The sequence below is a fragment of the Ylistrum balloti genome, unplaced genomic scaffold (assembly GCF_031769215.1).
Source record: "Ylistrum balloti isolate Yb309-2 unplaced genomic scaffold, AGI_CSIRO_Ybal_v1 Utg369668, whole genome shotgun sequence".
In the NCBI taxonomy this organism is placed as follows: domain Eukaryota; kingdom Metazoa; phylum Mollusca; class Bivalvia; order Pectinida; family Pectinidae; genus Ylistrum; species Ylistrum balloti.
Genome location: NW_026781915.1, coordinates 2501972 through 2523138, shown reverse-complemented (window position 1 = coordinate 2523138; position 21167 = coordinate 2501972). Strand labels below are relative to the sequence as shown.

Here is a 21167-nt window from a genome sequence, read left to right as displayed (position 1 = left end):
ATGTACTGTAACACAATGTATGTTCATACCATGTAGCAACAATGTTAATGCACGTATATGTTTGTATTAGATTTGTTGAAATGAAACAGGGTGAGTCTATTGGATTATACCAGCAATAATTTGATAGTAGAGATCTACACTGCTTGTTCTTTGAGTGAATGAAGATTTGATTTTGAACAGAAAACCGTGACACAATTACAGTACACTTAAAAAGTTTAAAACGTTGTCGTTATTGTACAAGTAGGGAGAACGAAAAAATATTAAAACTAGCTGATAAAGATCGAAATGTCCTTGAGGAGTACGTGTAGTTATATTGAAACTGATACAAAAAATGTCCTACTTTTTTTACCCAAAATACTTTACCATGAGAATTTGTTGATGTACGATTTTTCGATGATTATGTGTTAAAATGTCATTAATTTGACATTAGATATGTGTGCATCCATGTATGTGTCTACTTATTCTATTTTAACATTTAGATATTGTGGTATGCTGACGACCCTTCTTGTTAAGAAAACTAGGTGAAATCCAGGGCTTAGGCATGCAAATGCGTCATAACATGAAAACTGCGAAGTAAAGTCAGTGGTAAGCCTTCTCAAACCTCTCAGCTGATCGATGTAAACAAAACCATGTGACCTGCCATGTGGCATTAACATCGAAACGCAACGAACCAATCAAACATGTCCCAATATTCTCGCTAGCCAATCAGTGACCTATAATGTCGTCTCCGCGAAGAATTCTGATACACTTCCTGCAAAACGTAAACAGTTGCGCAAAATCAAAACAAAGGACAAAGCTAGTGCAATAAGATTTAATTCGGGGCAATATGCCGTATCTAGGACGAGATTGGAGATCCAACGGGGACGAGTGGGTCAAGACACACAATGGATGGGAAAAACTGAAGCTATGGAGGATCAAGGTGTTCGAAAGTTTGAACGAAAACATCATTGCAAGGTATTTTATTCTTAGTACCAAAGCCAGTTGTGGCTCTTATGGATCACGCTTCATGTATATGAATAGCTACCATACGCATGCATGTATCTATATATATTCACGATGTCATTGTAAGTGTGAAATACGTACACACGTATGTGTTAAGAGAAACAGAGCGTAATATAACTGAAATCGTGCATCGCAATGTCAGTGACCTGAATGAAAAAGCTTGCATAATTTTATCGATTATCTTCGACAGCTGGTCACGTTTCCGAATCATGATTTCAACACTTGATTATGTAATATATAACTTGTGTGCGTAGATTGAAATGACGCAGCAGCTCATAGCTAGCCACCAGGATAAATGCTAAGTAGTCAATTCAAACACAACATATCCTTAAATTATGAGTCTGGTTCAAGTTTTAATGATAAAATTAAGTAGATTTTGTGTATCAGTAAAATTTTCACAGCTACTTTATTATGTCTTTATTGCAAGATGATTGTCTCTTTATGTTTGTATTAAAGCGAGTAACCATTGATTAACGTCAGGTTCCACTCCTGTCATTTCATGGACTAATGCATTCCATGTAGCTAACTACAGTGTAACAGGTGCACTGGGTGACACACAATGCCTTTCTTGTGAGGCATGATATACAGTTATGTACAAAAATTGTTATCGATTATCAATTTCTTCAGATTATGTACTTTTATTAGAAGAATAAAGCCGGAAAGAAGTGATTGCTTTTACGAAATATGTTAATATCTTGATTCATGCCCCAGTTATAGATTCTTTTGTAAACGTATCAGATGGCATATTTTCGTTTTTGAACATGCATTGTACTTTGAGTAAAATGTAACAATGCACTCGACGCCCAGTGTTGCGCATACATTTCCTGTAGTCTACACGTGTAGCTCAGTTTGAAGTAAGCCCTATTTGTGGTTTGTATGGTTAGTGTTGGTGTAGACACGTTACCGCTGAAGATAAACAAAGAGAGGTAACGGGGTTCATCGGTCTGGTAGCTTCTTTGTTAGGAATGCATTATATATGTTTCTTTGTTTGGGGAAATCATCTAAAGTTTATCCTCTTTTAGCATTAATTACGTAGTTCACCTAAAACACATGAAAAAATATGTTAAAAGAGGTACTACTATATAACAACAAGGCATAGTCAAATTTCTTGTTGGGACGATAAAATTAGTTTTCAAATAAGTAAATGAATTTATAAATAAAATTCACAAGATCCTTTGATTATTATTTATAAGTATCTAAATTTTGTGTTGTTTGTTTGAAACATTTATTTTTGCGGGATAAATGTGAAGGATGCATTACCTCAGTTAGACAAAGTTTGTAACCTTACATCAGAATTTGTTGGAACGATTTTATCAACCTGAATGGCTAAAAGAGTGGTATTTCTGTTACAGAAAGCTATTTCATTGATTTTCCTTTTGCTTGTTTATTTTAAATCGTTAGCAATTCAGTTAATGATAAGACGAACGGATAATAAATTTGATACCTTGCTTAAAATTTCAGATTGATACGACTGACCATGACAGAGTTTCACACCAAAGATAATGACTGGTGCAAACATCACCAGCCTTACATTCACTACGTCAAAACCACTTCAAGGGAGGTAAGACACACGAAATAAGGCTAAGTACGTACGAGTTACTTCCCCTCTCCTGGTGATGTGTTAAAAAAAAAAAAAAAAAGATGCAGGTGTTTTCCGACGTCGTCAGAACACTGACAACGCCGAGACTATGCCCGGCAGCAGAAGGAATCTGAGAGACGGAAAATCCTACAACCCACCAACGTGTGTTCCGTTAAGAACCTGAAATCCCAAGTTTACTAATCATATTATCCCCGATTACTAGTTCAGTCCGACAAATCAGTATCACACTTTAAATGCCTGCTTTTATAAATTACAAAGCCATAATTCCATTCTACCTAAACACACAATAGCAGTCTACTGTACGCCGTAGATTTCTCACGACGTTCAATTTTATAACCGAGTTTTACATGTAGTTAAAAAAATTCCGGAATTGTGAAAAAACGCGAAGGGTTGACATATATCATGAATTATTTCCCAATGTAGTTGAAAGATTGTGACATCATGGAATTATGCCGAATAAAGGTTTTGTTGATGTTTTTATGTGCTAATTCATTACTTCTTATGGAAGTAGTAGAATGGAATTGATAAAAGGAAAATTATGCTACAGGTTAATTGGATCACTTTTGACAAACCGGCACAGCAAAAGGCAATGCTATTAAAGATACAATCTATAGCTTTTTCAAAACATTATAGTGAAACAACGTTTGCGCCAGTTCAAAAAAATTTAAAAAATGAGTACAAAGTAGACGTGTCGAAGAATTGTAAGAAACTGCTGATTATACAAACTTAATTCATAAAAACCACTTCACTCTAAAGGCAACCTGACTACCCTACACAATCTGATGTCCTCCGAAATCAAACCGACAACCCTACACATTCTGGTGTTCTCAAAAAGTAACCTGACTTCCCTACACAATCTGGTGTTCTCAAAAAGTAACCTGACTACCCTACACAATCTGATGCCTTCTAAAATCAAACCGACTAGCCTACACAATCTGGTGTTCTCAAAAAGTAACCTGACTACCCTACACAATCTGGTGTTCTCCAAAAGTAACCAGACTACCCGACACAATCCGGTGTTCTCCAAAAGTAACCTGACTTCCCTACACAATCCGGTGTTCTCCTAAGGTAACCTGACTTCCCTACGCAATCCAGTGCCCTCCTAAGGTAACCTGACTTCCCTACGCAATCCAGTGTCCTCCAAAAGTAACCATACATTCCAGTTTACTATGTATTATTGTCATCATTTGACATTTACAGAGGAAGATCCTTACGAGTTTGAGCGAAGCTTTCGTCCATCTCGACATGTCCGGAGCCGTGAAGGATATCAGGAGGTTTAACTATGTGTGTAAGGTTAGCATTAGCATTACTAGTCCACTGAAACGCTAAAAGGCCATGTAGTAGAGGAAACTTAAAAACACGTGAAATGAACTAAGTAACACTTACCCTATATGTAGAATTCCCCCCTCTATCAATCCCGTTTGTGTAATGAAAAATTCTTATAGAAAAATATTAACATTATACATGTAGGGTCTTTAAATGTTATGAAGTTAATAGACGTATGATAATACTGAAAAGATAAAGATATTTCGTAATGTAAGGAACATTATTATCTTGAGAAAAACATTTTACAGTGACATCTGATATCTCTTATCAATCACAATTTTCTAACTGAGGATTTCTATGAAGCTTATTATTGTTTACTTAACTCATCATGTTTGGAAACAAATTAACTTACACTAAAAAACCTACTGAATATCTACTTTAATTGCGATGTAGGTACTACAGATCCTGCTTTGCGGAAAGTTGACAAACATGAGTGGCACATCACAAAAACGTATTATCAACATACTTGACGAAATGGTCAATCAGGGTGAGTTATTATTACTAATATCATTTGTATGTAAATCAATTACAACCAGGATCATTTTACGTTAATTCTAACTATAGAAGGAATACACATTCATTATAACCAGTCTGTGTTGAGATTAGTTACAACAATGGCAAAGTCCTACCATACAGATCAGGAAATAATAGTTGTATGTGTCTGATGAATGATGATTGGTAGTTCAATATATTATTGTGTTGGAGTAAGATTGACAAGAATAAGAACAAAATCAGTACCACCATTTATTTTATAATATACTAAAATATTAGAAAAAGAGTCTTAGTGAAATTCTTTGTGTTTGTAGTGCTAAAAACTAAAACTAATGTGGCTCGTACGCGCGACCTTGTCAACAGCACAATGTGCACATTGAATGAGGGACAGTACTGTCACATAGGGAGCGAGAGTTTGTGGCACAGACACTTACAGGGTGTACACAAAATGCTCGCCAAACTGGACAGATATAAAGTTGAACAGGTATGTATAGATACTTGTTTCTCTCGACTCCCTGAATCATAAAAAATTAAAAAAAAAAAAATAAATAAATAAAAAATGACAACAGTGTTGTTTATTTTTTCTCCTGGTATTATTATCTTTAGAAACATAAACAGAAACATAATAATAAGTTATAAGAGCATTGCTGCCATCACAGCGTATGTAAATATAAACAAACAACAAGTGTTCAGGTCATATTAAAAAAATTATATTAATCTAACTAGCGCTAATCTTTAGGGAAACACGTTCTTGTTGAAAAGGTACTGTTTGCCAATGTTACTACTATAAAGTATAAGTGTGATAGCTGGAAGATCACATCACGTGATCTATTTTGTGTAAAAAAATGAAAGTTATACTGTTGGTCAATTAACACGGAACTGATAGAACTTCGAATTCAGTGGAAGAAGTCGGGTCCTTTTTTGACAGGTTGAAATAAAGACAGAAAAAAGTCGATTTCAGTGTTAATAATATTCACTAGATCGTCGATAGTGTGATGCAGTATACACGAGGTTTCAGTTGTGGCGAATGAAAAGCTTACTGTCCAGGAGTTGTTGTGTGCCACAAGGACCATTCCTTTGTTCGGTATTAGGTCTCGTTGTTGTTTTATTCGAATGTCGACTTTCTTAAGCTTTATATAGAGACACTGTATATTGTATCTCTATATTTTGACGCTCTTCTGTATGTGTTGTTTTTATATTGTTGACACTCCTTACTTTTTATAGAGAGCCGATGACGGAATGGCAATGTTCCAGGACCTGCCTCAGGACTGTGTACGTTGTATCCTCCAACGCCTTTCAGATCACACCGACATCCTTCACACAGGCATGACGTCATCATCCAACCTCATCATAGCAGAGGAAAACTCTCTCTGGAAACAACTCTGCTTCTTCCACTTCAGCGACCGCCAGCTCATTACTTTCCTTCCTAAAGAGATGGAGACAGGACAGCGCTGTGTTGATTGGAAGTACATATATAAACGCTGTGTTAAGTAAGTATTGGCAACATAATCAAATTATATCTCTAAGTTGAAATGCATGCAAGAATACCTTCAGGCTTTATACTGATGTGAGTAAGGTTTCGGTGTTATTATTCACAAGCACACATTAAGACGTTATTTTGTAATTTAATACAATTAAGAATTCGATGCATTAGTGAGAAATAAAGAATTGAACTGCATCATATAAATGTGTTGTCCTTATTGGACTCGTCAGTGATGCTACAGGCCACTTTTTAAAACCTAGGTAGCAACTGAGGAAAATCCAAAATGATCGAAAAAAAAATGTTAAAATCTAGACAGAGAGGTGTACTGCGCCACCATTCAGTCTGATAATTTCAGAAGAATGTCAAATACATCTGTATATTTTAAACTGTGCAATTACATTATTGTTCAACCTCTTTTAATAGGGTTTGTCTCTTATTCTTTTCCTAACACAGACGATTTGGTAAGAAGGACGTGTATGCAGACACCCTGGCCATTTGTAACCACTGTGATAATCTATTCTGGCAGGTTGGTTATATTTGAGACTTCTGATCATAGATAAGCTCATTGTCCATTTTAGAAGAACGAGAAGCAGGTTCTGTTAGCATTCAGATGGACCAAACTGCTTAGTTGCATTGAAATATTTTTATTTGTAAACATAAGCATTCTTTTTCGTCAAAACATATACAATAAGTGCAGAGATGATATGCATTTTTTTTTATGAAGGACTATCTGCACGATGGTCGCCATTATTTTCTTTGTAGATCCCACAGACATGTGTTGTAAGATTAAGGTTTAAAACCAGATGTAATTTTTCATTGACATCTTCCTCTCTTGCAGTCAATCGGTCACCCATGCATCAGTGACAAGGAACCTAAGTCCTCTCCACTTTCACCGGAAGTCTTCCTGAATCTGTTCTCCATCTAAACAGGTCAAGAGCAGTGTAAAAATTACACAACATTTTACTGACAATGTAACGGTTTATCTAAGTTCAACTCACTTTTCACCAAGAGTGTTCATCTTATCACGCTTACGAAATTTTTGTTACAGCAAACAGTGATACAAACTTGCATTGTTTTGATGTATCTGGTCATCACGATTTGTTAACGGTTCATCTTCGAACCTGTTAGTTACTGATAAATTATATTTGTATTGTTATCTGCAGTTCTTTATCATGACCCACTTTATTTGGTAATGCCGTTTCTGAACGTATTTTTGTAAATCGTATGATATTTATATTTTAAGTGCGTTTTCTTATTTGTAAAACGACCTTTAAAAGAAAAAGAATCTCGACATAGCTGATATGGCTAAATGTTATTTTTTCACTTTGTCCTTTTTATTTAAGCATCCATTAAATTTTTAGACTTTTATAGTAAATTTTATACACCTTTTAATTTGCTCGAAAGATACAACTGCATTAATAACAGTAACGATTTATTTATGTTGCTCAAATGAGAATATTAAACGTACATGATAAATTAATTGTAAATATGATTTGGATCAAATTGAGGATGATTTTTGCGAATTTCAATTTCATTATATCAGGAGGTAATGATAGATCTGTTTAAGTTATATCCGAACAATGAATGATCACTATTCCCACACAGAAATAACAACGATTGATGTATAAAGTAACGTACACAAGATGAAACATTACGTCAAAAGTGTTGCTGCTTATGTATGACCCGTCTCAGTATTTTGGTGAATCCTTGAAAAACTTGTTCTTATGAATGCAAGTGATCATTGTTAAATAAGTCACAAAAGTTCGGAAAATACGGGAAATTATTTTAGGAAATTAAAAATATCTTTTTTTAATGCCTTTATTTATACTGCCATTGTAGATCATTACCTGTGTTTCATGATGCACTGTACATAGTCCATTGTTTACTTGGTCATTATTTTTAATCCTGTGATATTGTGCGGTTTTTAGACATCTCCTACATAACTGCTTAGATTGTATTGATGTGGTCGTTATACGGTTGGAAGACATATCCTACAAAATTGCTAAGTGTGATATGATCGTTGTACGGTTTGTAGACATCTACAGGACTGCTTAGTGTGATATGATCGTTGTACGGTTTGTAGACATCTACAGGACTGCTTAGTGTGATATGATCGTTGTACGGTTTGTAGACATCTACAGAACTGCTAAGTGTGATATGATCGTTGTACGGTTTGTAGACATATCATACAGAACTGCTAAGTGTGATATGATCGTTGTACGGTTTGTAAACATCTCCTACAGAACTGGTTGGTTGTATATTATCGTTGTTCGGTTTGAAGACATCTCGTACAGAACTGTTTGGTTGTATATGATCGTTGTTCGGTTTGTAAACATCTCCTACAGAACTGTTTGGTTGTATATGATAGTTGTTCGGTTTGAAGACATCTCGTACAGAACTGTTTGGTTGTATATGATCGTTGCACGGTTTGTAGACATCTACAGAACTGCTTAGATTGATATGATCGTTGTACGGTTTGTAGAAATCTACAGGACTGCTTAGTGTGATATGATCGTTGTACGGTTTGTAGAAATCTACAGGACTGCTTACTGTGATATGACCGTTGTACGGTTTGTAGACATCTACAGAACTGCTAAGTGTGATATGATTGTTGTACGGTTTGTAGACATATCATACAGAACTGCTTAGTGTGATATGATCGTTGTACGGTTTGTAAACATCTCCTACAGAACTGTTTGGTTGTATATGATCGTTGTTCAGTTTGTTAACATCTCCTACAGAACTGTTTGGTTGTTTATGATCGTTGTTCGGTTTGTAGACATCTCCTACAGAACTGTTTGGTTGTATATGATCGTTGTACGGTTTGTAGACATCTCCTACAGAACTGTTTGGTTGTATATGATCGTTGTTCGGTTTGTAGACATCTCCTACAGAACAGGGGAAATTAGCATTCGAGGATACATATTGATAAAGGAGCCGTACCTGTAACTAATATAGTGAAATGCATGCATTTTCCCCAAAGTTGATTTCATTATTCATTTTATTTATGGGTAATATTTCTGCCATTCCATATTTTCGTTTTTATTAAGCAATTTCAATGCAGATCAATTGTAATCATTAAAGTGTTGTTCGTATGTTTATAGCAGTTTAATAGCGTTTTTGTGACTTATTTTATATATTTTGTTTAGATCTAGTGATTTGTAGACCGACCGGATAATCGTTGAATACATAACACTGATGTATTGTGTTCTTCATGGACAACATTTCTTTTTCAGTGACACACTTTAACAAAATCACAGTCATGAAAATAATGTACATCAGATATATTTCAACTATCCAACTACTTTATTTCTTGCTTGACTCCGCGGTTCCTATTCCGATTTGGTCTCGTTTGAACGTTGTTGTGAATTGACCTGAAAGGTTACTTTACATATCGCAGATTGAAATGGTGAAATGGTTTGTTCACGTTGTATTGGTAGTCATTAATACAAACATGTTCATATGGTTGCAGCGTATGCCTTCGTGTATGATAAGTTGTATCAGAATTTTCATCTTGCCTTTTGGACATAATTTGAACTTTATTCTTTAAGTTCAGTAAAATATCAAGAACTTGTAAGAAGGGCTTATAAGATCACATTACACCACTTTGTAATTGTATTGAGGATGGGTTAGTGGTATCAGGTTTTAGGTATTGAATAGGGCTAAACGAACTTCAGAAAAAAATCTGCTTTTGGTTATATTTGGACTATGATTTTAGTGTCTATTGACAATCATTTGTGAGGCGAGTTATGTTGTTCTACAACAGCTCTGATATGATTTATCACAACTCAAAGAATGAACAAGATATATTTGTGAACATAGTGTTGTTTCAACATCCAATTATGTGTTTTGTGTTTTCTACGGCGAGTAGCTGTTCATTTTTATCATTGTTGATAATTTGAATGTACAAAAATAGATTTATTATTTATTAGTGATTAACTGGTATCAGGTATATTGGTCAATATGAGCATTGATAAAAATGTCATCTCATAACAATTATATGCACAGTTATAACAGAATTGATTTTTATTTCTGTATATACAATTATATAGTGTTATATCGTGATATTTTTTCGTTCCTTTGGCGCTGTTAAAAGCGTTATAAGTTTGTCAGATAAATTTTTAATACTTTTGAATGTTGTACAAAAGGTTTTCATATAATAATCTGTTTATGTTGGAATCTCATTTATTTGACTTTGAATGTATAATCTTTTAAAATGAAGCATATGGAATAAGTTTTTATGATTTTGATTTTAATTTTAATAATCGTTTCAAAAAGGTTGTATCGCAATACAGATAATCATATCACTTCACTGGCAATGGTTAATTACACATTTATAAAATGTCTCAATTCGGGTTTGGATGGTGTTGTGAAATATTGCAAACTTGGAAACATTAAGAAATTATCAGTAAGTTACTGTAAGGAGTATTTTAGAAAAGGTGAAAATTGGTACTTCTGCCTGTTTTGTCTTCTTCTTATGTGATAATGAGCTGTAAAAGCTCAGGTTGAATTATTGAGCTACATTGATATAATGTGTAATCATATATGTACTGTTTGAAAACGTTAGACTGATTCGATGTTATAATTCCATGAAGGTTGACATGTTGACGTTCATTGTTATTTGTCTCGCAGTGGAGATAATTGACTTTATTTGATGTCAATATTGGCTGTTGTCATGTGGCATGTTATTATCTACTTAACTTATTGGCTCACTTTAGCGTGTAAGGATTGAGTTACGTTAATTTATTGGTGGAAAATGCTTATATTTTAGATGTGACTGGGTGATGATTACAATACCAATCATTTAGGACACTATCGAACGTTCAAAGGAGGAAAACACGGTGTGTGTGAGAGAGTAGTATGTATATCACAACGTCCACCACAGACATTTTCGTATTTTGTTGCTGCTTTCAGATTACTAGTAGTTATCATTACGTATCTGTTGTCAGAGAGAATTTCATATGTTAACATGATAAAGGTGTATGCATGACGGTGTTTTAACACATCATAACATACGTTTTATGCATTAGTAAATATATTGCATGGTATGAGTACCTGCCTTGTGCTATGACTTCAGCAAACCGTCGATGTCTGTATTGAGCTAATATTCTGGCCATAGTTTAGAATGCTAACCATGGCTAACATAAAATTTAGGATCTTGATGTGGAACTATATATTACAACTTTGTTATCACAGACAGGAAGTAAATGTTCAATGCATGATAAATTTTTAGGTCACCTGAGACAAAGTTTATTGAGATCCCCTTTTGTCCCTCGTCGTGCGTTGTGAAATGTTTAAATTGTCGAATTCTTCTGGAAAACTCCTGAACTGATTTCAATAAAATTTTACAAATGTCGTCCATTGGGTAAGTCCCACCAAGATTGTAAATTATATGGTCTTCTAACCCTAGGGGCCTGAGGGGCGGGGCCAAAAGTGGTCAAATCGATGGAAACTTCAAAAATCTTCTCAAATCCCAGGTAGGGGAGCATCGATTACTTTTCATGGATTGAAACACCTTCAGATGCTTTTCCAAAATTGTAAATTTCATGACCCTTGGAGGTCTCACATTTCCCCTTGGGAAGGAGGTAAATTTTACTATAGTTAATATAGGAAAATTGATATTGACTGACTCACAGGGGCTGATGGGCGGTGCCTAAAGTGGTCAAATTGACTGAAATTTTAAAGATGTTCTACTGTTCCTGGGTAGAAGATTTTATACAGGAAAACTCAAATCTAGAGTGAAATTTCTTTTATTTCAAACTTGGTTAGAAGCCATAGCATGGGACAGCAGTAAATGTATACACAATTTACATTTGCATTATGTGTATAATATAGTTAAACTTATATTAGATTTTTAACAAGATCATTTCTATGACATGTTACAAGAACCATTGTCACTCAAGTGACCGTTCAGGCCCTTAGGACTCTTGTTTATGCATTGCTTGGTCCTGCATCAATCGAGTGGTTTATTATAACCACATCACATGTGTTTTAAACGACCAAGTATTTACGAAACCGTTCAGTTCAAAATTGAACACTTGTATGCTTAAATTGTTATTTTGCTTGTTAGTTTTCTTTGCAAACAATCAAGAGTAACTTACAAAACGATGTAACTGACAATGCAAACTCAATATACGTAGTCAATTATCAATAAGGCACATTTTTAAATAATAATTATTTTGCTTTCAGTGTGCTATGTATGTAAAGCGTACATACTTTCGTCTTTTACGAAATGCGATCTTGTGATTTCGTGTTTGTAAATAACATGGCACGAGATGTTGAGATTGAATCCAGAGTGTAAGACTTATTGATGGGTTTGATTCATACATTGTATATCTTTATTAAATGTTGGTTTTAAAAGAATTTAATTGTTTGTTGTATATTCAAATATGAAGAAGAATTATTTATAATTTAGGTTTTGGCAATTCTGCTGATTAGGACACAGGTTTTGGTAGAGAGGCTGGTAGTGGAATGGACATTAAATAACACCCTCGATACTCCATGGGTTACGTTTGTGATCGGTAAGGTTTTCTCTTACAACCCACTGTAGACCAATCAAACTACTTCGATAGTGAATGTAATCCCTGGAGTACCGATTATGGATGAATGACAACACAATGACAAAATGTTTTAAGCAGTGGCCCTTTAAACAAAAAACATGATTTTTTTAATGACGTTCGTTTTCGAATTTTTGTAAGATAGTGAAGATTCTTAACGAGAGGCATCTTAATATCAGACAACGTTAGAATATTATCAGAGATTTTTTGTTTTAAATCTATCTTAACTGACATCGGCACTCAAACCTTTCTGAGATTGGTACGACTGGAATTCAAATATATTTCGAAAACGTAGCCTTGTAACTAAAAAGAAAACCTAAAACGCTTTAGCTAACACTTTGTAACAGAGGTCATTATACATTATATATTCACTAGGACACTCGTGTCCTGTGATAAATTGGCGTCCCTGAAGGAATCGGTAATAATACGTAGCCACGTCTTAAAAGCATCGTTGTAACCCCTGGACGTCTGAGGGGGACTTCTTAACCCTGGTTGATACTAGCCACAAGACTAGAAAGTCAGAGGTCCCAGCTTCGAATTCTAGCGGTGACAGAGAAACGGAAAAATCGACTTCTCTTACAACTTTATTCAACTTTTAACGATATAGTACAGTAATATAACAAGTTATATATGCCATTACAAAATTAATGCATAAATAGATCAATAAAATACCTACAAACATTTATATACACGTGAAACGAGTCTCCGTTATTATCAATGAAAGTGTATTTTCAATACTTCGTAATACAAGTGTTTTGCCTATTTAATGCACAAAGTTAGTAGTATGATTGTATAGCGTTTATTGAAATAAATGAAAATAACCATCCATTTGACTAACAGTAAATGATTTCCTGACCTAACTTAACCTGAATCAAAGTACAGCCGATTCAATTTATCTTATCAGTTGCACTAATGTTACCAAAGGAAAACTTCCTCCTCTAGAAGTATACAGCTTTCAGACTCATAAGTATTCATCACCAATTTCCAGCCAAGATCTGGTTACATTAAGAGAGTCCAGATTCAGATGCATCAGACTTGGTATAAGAAGTAAACCCGTTTGAATCATGAAAATTAATGTCGTGCCGTGGATACCTATACATATAACAATATTTTTAGGAATACGATTATAATTCTGACATCTGAAAATACGGTTATAAATAAGTTGTATTTGATTCTGTTCTGATACACAATACACGTGACATCACAATAATTATATCGTATTGTTATCTTTAATATGAAAAATGCTTTAAATAATTTGTCATACAATTAATAAAAAAAAATGTTTATGTAAAAATTTAAACAAAAGTTGTGACGTTACCAAATTTATTTCAAATTGGGATAAAATATACACATTCGATTAAATAAGCCACGTCATAGTTAATTGGTAGCTCGGCATTTGCAAAGGCAATACGGATAATTGGTGTGCGCCGATTGGGAATATGAACGGCTGAGGAAGACTGAGTTTTGCGATCATATCAATATCGTTTATTTGCCATGTTATTGAATGGTGACCTTAAGCTATATCTTTATATTTAGTAATATTTCAACTTTCCTTGGATTGCAAAGCTCCTCGGTAAAAATATAATCTACGTTAGCTTTTGCTGTGCAACAAACTACATTTTGTATGTTGTCTTTTCATGGGATATATCATAAACGTATATCTCCTTGAGTATAATTTACAGTTCTGTACAAAAATCTTGGAAGGTTCATCTTGGGCATTACACAATTCAATACGCACCTATGATTGAATTCCATTATTACACATACTATGACTTAGGATTTACAGATTGAATTTTTTTGCTTGGTTGTGTATCGCCTCAGATGGAGTCTCCTTGTAGTAACTGAGGGCTGCCTCACTGAACGTCATCTCAGGAAACAACCAATGGAGTACAGATCGGTCCCTTTCTAAACTCATGAAAAACACAAACCGCTACGGTTAGGGAACAATGACCCACGCACCTTGGATTTTTCACCTGAGGCCAACGTTCAAACTGACCGAGCTATTTCTTTGACAGATGATGATAGGAATTTCCTAAAGGGGGCCAGTAAATAAGTCTACTCACTGGATTACGAAACGGTCGATATATTTGTTATGAAAAATTCAGCCACACAATGAGAAGATGGATAAATTAGATACTGCATGATATCAAAGGATATATTTTTCTTAAAATACTGATCAGGATTAACGGACTGATACTTTGACGGTTACTTGATTCTTTGTTAGTATAATCAATTGTGAACGACTGTGTGTCGATTCCTGTAAGTCCTTGTGGGAATGATGCAATATTGAATCACTAAGAAAACTAATATCAACTCGTTGCATTCGGCAGTCCATTCGCCAACGCCTCATGAAGACAGATATACTGGTCCTAAAACACAAAAATGCATATTAATTTTCAAACTGCCGTATTGGTACTTCTGAAATTGTGTCATTCTTTGTATACAAAATGTTCTGAAATGATATTATCAAAAACGTCCAAAAGCGATGCAAGAAGTGGAATAACAACCAATTACATGACTTGGGTGTTACACAGTGAGAAAATATTCATTCTGAGAGCATTTAATGATTGTGTTTAAGTCTGAACTAAATATCATGTTTCGCGTGAAGAGTTTTCTGTCTTTAAGACACATTTTATATAAACATAAATCAAACACAGTATAATCAAAATCTACATACAAACTCATACTTACCACTGTCTGTATCATATTAATTCGGTCTTTCCGCATCTTAAGTGTATACTCGTACACATCCAGAGAGGCTGCGTATCGACCGTGTTTCCATAGCGCATCCAAGGCAATATAGGTGCCAGTCCTCCCTACTCCGGCGCTACAACACAGAAACGAAATGTATCTGAAACGTTTAGTGATCTTATTGTTGGTCCTTTGGTTATAGCGAATGTCGCATGTGGTAAATCATCTCGTTTGGCATTTACTATCACATTGCGTGGTTTTGGTGTATTTACACCATATAAAAGTCATGAAATAGTTTTATTTAAAAATGTAAATTTCAACAGTGAATGCCGTCCGGTTTGTCACCTGCAATGGACGACCTCTGGGCCCGGTAATGGTGTCTGGACATTTGTTGAACTGTCATGGAAACCGAGCAGTTGCTCAACAGTCGGGGTGCCATGATCAGGCCAGGTCGTGAAATGTAACTGATGTATCGTTCTTGTCTCGGTCTCATCCTGATGAAAAAAAGGTTTTGTTTTGTTTATACAGAATATGTCAAGATATCAGATACACTTTTTCTGAAATAGACTGAAATACTGAAAACGCCAGTATTGACCAAACATACCAGAATCTATTCTTTTATATGCATAAAATAAAATAATACACAATTAAGTTTTTGACAGTTTTGGGAGGTTTTTTGTGCAAAGCAATTATCGGTAATGAGTTATTGGTTGGACGTGAGAGCGACCCGTTGTATATATAGGGATATTGTACAATAATGCAACTATGGATCAACGGCCGAGTGTGGTACAGTGATCTGTGGGACAGAGACGAAACTTCGGGTAATATTGAAATGTAAGAAAGTGGACGGGTGTTGCATTAAGGTCGGATATGTGACAGTGGTTGTATATGGGATGCTTTTTGGATATGGGGCAGTTGCTGGGTATAGGACATTGGTTGGGTAAGATACAATTGATATATATGAGACAGTCGATGGGAATGAAATGATTAGCAATGATACAGATACAGTGGTTAGCTATGCTATTGTGGTTTGGTATGAAATAGCGGTTGGGTATGAGTGAGGGATCGAGTTTGGGACAATGGTTGGGTATGAGACAGTATTTGAGTACGGAACAGTGGTTGGGTTTGGGAAAATGATTTGATAATGGTTGGGTAAAGAAGAGTGATCGGGTATTGGACATTGAATGGTGATTGGCTTTATGTTTGTTTTGATACAGTGGTTTGGCATGTGACATTGGTTAGGTGTTATGTTACCTGGGCACAGTGTAGCTTAATCTCACGAACAGTAAAACTATCGCCCTCCTTTTCTGAAAGTGTTTCGACTACGTACGTTCCATATTGGGCGGTTTCGGACACATTAGGCCAGTACTGGTGACATTTCGGCTGTATAAAAGTGAACTTTTAATAATCATGAATATACATATACTTTAATTATATGTTGAACAATTTTCGTTAAAACCCTATAAAACAAAATGATTTAATAATTGACATAAAATAACGTCATTAACAAAATCAAAAATTAAAAATATATTTGAAATCGATGACATTATATAACGGCAAAATAGTAAGTCAGCAATAATAGCTTCTTCGTATCAATCACTATTTGGTCATTATGTCTCACTAAACTGGGTGAAGTGAGGCACTAGCTGTGATTTTGTGTTCACAGAAACAAGACTGAAAACGCTTAATATTGTACACTGATGATTGTTATTTCTTCATTCACATCAATCTTACCCTGCCTAATTCTATCAGATTTGCCAACATGATCACTTTCCCACTTTTGTTTTCCCATATCATCTGCCAGAAATCAGACACCGTGTCGTCCTTCGGACCTGTCATGTGCAGAGAAAGAATCAAAGTTACAAAACAAAACAATAATCGTTGGAGTAATATTTGAGTAGCATAATAAGGGTAATGATGTGTGAATTTCCCTAGCATTTGGAACCAATTCCATGGAATTTATGCCGGAAATCATCAGACGTTGAGACAATAATATCAATTTGAAGTAAAAGTATATTTTTGGATTTCATGTTTTAAACACGTTCTACACAAACCTTGTGTAGCGATGTACTGTTTTTCACTGTCCATTCCCTGCAAAAGCATATGTATAAATAGGTTATATTACGAGTGTTTGTGGTACATAGTATTTCGTTCACTCAAGTTATTTAAGTTTGAGCTTCAGCAAGTGTTTTTGGTTACTTCTGGAAGGTAAATAATGAGAGACTACCGCATTAAAAAACTATTTCAGTTAAGTTGAATCTACTTGTGTTGTTTTGTTTCGTCCTGAGTTAGGCTTAATGATATGACCTCTAGTGAAATGCCGATAATTAATAAGCAAAACTGACAATTTCAGAAATACATGGGAGATATTTTAACGCATTACAAATTATACTTGGAACAAACTGATTTATTATCTTCAAAGGAAAACAATCAACTTACATCGATAAAGCTTGCGTTTATATAATCATTTCCTCCCCTTTCTTTCGCCAGTACAACCCTTGAGTGATCATCTTCATTCAAAGGGAGCAGAAAATAAAATTAATAAGTTTATCTACATGTACAACATATATGTGATAAGAAACAAATAAAGTACTTACATGTCATCATAATAATCCAAACCCAAATTCAATAAAACCAGGGCAAAATATGAATAAAAGAACGTTCAAGGATATTAAGACTACATGTCTTAAATATTTCTCAGTGAGATCACTCTGATGGCCATACAGCTTCCCCATATTTTTCATCAACATGAATCTTATGAAACCATGTGTTATCAGTTTGTCCGTAAGTTAACGAATTCCTGCACAGAAACTGTGATAAATTGAACAAGCTCTTGGATGTCGAATCCGTTGCGACACATGTTGTTATCCAGATATAGAAAATTCAAACCAGGAAAATTTATGTCATCACGTTCATCATACAACTTGGGGTAAAGCTATTCATACCCATTAACAATAAATGATATTCAAAACATATGAGACCATACTGATACTCTTTCTTTAAGAATGCGAAACCTACATCCACCTACTCAATAATAATAATACCGAAAAAACATAATCGTTCAGTTTTAACTTATGTCTCAGCAATTAAGTCCGGTATAGAGGCTTATAGATTGAACTGAACTTACATGGAAGTATGTTTCGAAATCTATTCCTCGCTTTATTTTCTGGCATTTTAGCAACACTCACCGGGCGCTGAGGACCTTCAGGTAAATTCTGAAGATAAAGAAATACGTTTTGTCCCTTGTCAATGCAGTTTATTGTTTGATATACCTCATAATACTACCATTTAATATGAATATATACGAACATCGCTCATGCTGACGAATTAGCAACAGACAGGGTATCGTCGAAATTTCTTTGGTCTTATGTATAAGCCATTTTATTAGCCTTGAACAGATTATCATAAGGACAACAAGTTGTTACTTGTATGCTTACCTTAAATTCGTTTGCCAGATTTCCCAACTCCTTCCTATTTTTAACAGTAGTGATAAATCCGGACAATAAAATCCTCGTCCCTACAATTACCGGTAAAGCAAACCCGTACGTCATCGCTATTGGCATGTTCGAGTTCTCGCTGGTCGCAGACGTCGCTGCTGGTACTGCAGTCAGTGCTGCCGTGGTGGACCCTGTATCACTGTTCTCTACCTCATTTTTCCCGACATCACCATCGGGATAGTCGTCATCAATGTCGTCTTCATCGTCTTTATCGTCGACATCGGCATCCCTCTCCTCCTTCTCGACGGGTACTTCTGCTGGTAGTGCAACTATTGGTTCTGGCCCTTCACTTGCCGAATTGAGTTGATTGTCGACAAGGGTAGCCTGGTCATCTGTTGGTACGTCTTCCAACGGTATATCTGCTATTTTGTCTTTGTCTTCATTGGCTTCGGCTGTTATATCTTGGTAAGGAATACGTCCCTCAACTTGTTATAAAATGGAAATTATCCTTGTGAGACGAGGGTAAGTAATTGCTAAGATTTTCACTTTTTACCAAATACACATATTAAACAAAAATAAACACTGTGAAATTCAACTAATCTTTGACATTATCAGTGGCGCTATATTACATATTTCTCTGGTGTATATGATTCAAATATTTGATTGCGCTGGTACTCATGCATGTCTTTAAATCAATGTGTTCATAACCACAAGTACAATGACAAGGTTATCAAGGGTTCTGTAAGTAAGTCATATAGTATCTATCATTTAATAAAGAACATCTAACGAGGCAGAAATAAAATTCTATCAGACACATTTGAAGGCGGATGTTGAAATGATATTCGCGTCATATTGGAATAATTAATTCGTCTTAAAATCCGTTTATGTACTAGTGAATTAATACACTCTGTGTGTATTGACACACATGATCTGACCTGACAACTGACATATACAATTTGTTTGAACTGAAATAACAAAAAACACATATCTTATAACCTTCATATCATACCTTCACTTTTTACTTGAATTTATTCATCCCACTGGTTATCATAACAAAACTGACTAGACTTGATGATCAAAGATTGCAATTATCAATCTATATGGAATACATATAATTTTACCATTACCACTGCATCCGAAGTGTGAGCAATGTTTTTTTATCCGAGTAACACGTTGTAAAACTAACAAAGTTTGATTACTATGTTACTATGAAATAGAGTTGCAACTTACCTCCAACACCACCCTTTTCCGCAATAGCGATCCCTTTAGGGACCCTCTTTCGTTCCTTCATTATCTTCCTGTGTATAAGGCAAATCATTATAAATCAGTATGTGCGACGCGTGTTTACATGGTTCTAAAGATTTAACGATATTTTTGTACGGAATTGTTCACCATAAAGGTCAGTCAATTGTCATTGTTTGCATTATTGTGCAGTGTAATGGGACCCTTTCTGTGTATGAAAACATTGCCAGAATAGAAGCGTTGTGTACACATACTCTAGTCTTAATTACTATACATAGAGTAATGTTTAGAAGACAAAAATAGTAACAACAATACCAAACATCTATAACATGTGTACTTGATTAAACACCGTTTTCGCATTGGAGTTAAAAAAATGATGATTTATGGTAAAAAATAACGTTTGGATAAGATATCGTGCGAAATGTACTTTTAAAATCTATTAGAATAATGATTACTCTTATTATAAAGTGTTAATTGATACAACATCAATACATTTTATACACATAACTGATTCATAGGGAACTGGCAAAGTGTTTTCTTATCTTAAACAAGGAAGCATTCTAAACCATACACAATGCTTCTCATTTAAAGTTAACGTCATCTGACCCATATTTAGGAGTTCTCTCATTTACTTTCGGTAAGGATCAGTTATTTGGAAAAATATAAGCTTCATTTTAAATATACTGATAAAAATGAAAACGAAAACAACACAGAATAAAAGCTATAGAAAACTCTCTATATAAAAACACATTTTACCGTCTCAGACAACACAAGATCACCAACAAGACCATGAAGAACAGAATGCCCGCTATGACGTAGAGAGCTATCTTGGATTGCTCCAGCCAATAATCTGTGAAAGAAAACAGATAATTGAACTGCTTTCCATGACTTCGCAATAGGCTCTAAGTTTTTCTGAAAATCAAATTAATTACGTAACGTATAATATATTTATTAAAGTTAGCATTAAAGGATATATTTCTGGTCCTAATCATTGTATGTTATGATTTATGAAATAGTGATCAGATTACATTCTGTAACGAGCTTATAACAAATATTCAGAAAATTAAGTTCTCATAGTTTATTCAAAGTGTATTGGAATATGCATACAAGTACGCGATAGAATTACGTTTATATAACAGCGAAGGAAATAATTCAAATTCCAATAAATGGCCAATATAACGATGTTCCTACCGTCGACTACGCTCACTACCACTGGGTCTATACATGCGTGACCCTGATATCCAGATTTGCATCCAGAGGTACAAGTGGAGTTGAAACGGTCACATTCCTGATTCACACAATTTTCAGAGCACAGCAACAAGCATCCTTCACCATAC

The 21167-nt window shown here is 34.9% G+C and overlaps 1 protein-coding gene across 2 annotated transcripts; it reads left to right on the top strand.

Moving 5' to 3' along the window:
• Positions 1 to 796: 796 nt before the first annotated feature.
• Positions 797 to 7295, top strand: LOC132561156 (F-box only protein 32-like). 2 transcript variants are annotated; one of them, XM_060225885.1, is made up of 8 exons: positions 797 to 954; positions 2464 to 2563; positions 3803 to 3895; positions 4322 to 4415; positions 4735 to 4904; positions 5645 to 5910; positions 6357 to 6429; positions 6742 to 7295. In XM_060225885.1, exons 1-8 carry the CDS (start codon positions 827 to 829, stop codon positions 6826 to 6828), a joined length of 1011 nt encoding a protein of 336 aa, XP_060081868.1. In that variant the 5' UTR covers positions 797 to 826; the 3' UTR covers positions 6829 to 7295. The 2 variants fall into 2 exon arrangements, with proteins under 2 accessions (XP_060081868.1, XP_060081875.1); XM_060225892.1 differs by lacking the exon at positions 6742 to 7295 and having other exon boundaries at positions 6327 to 6385.
• The last annotated feature ends 13872 nt before the right edge of the window (positions 7296 to 21167 follow it).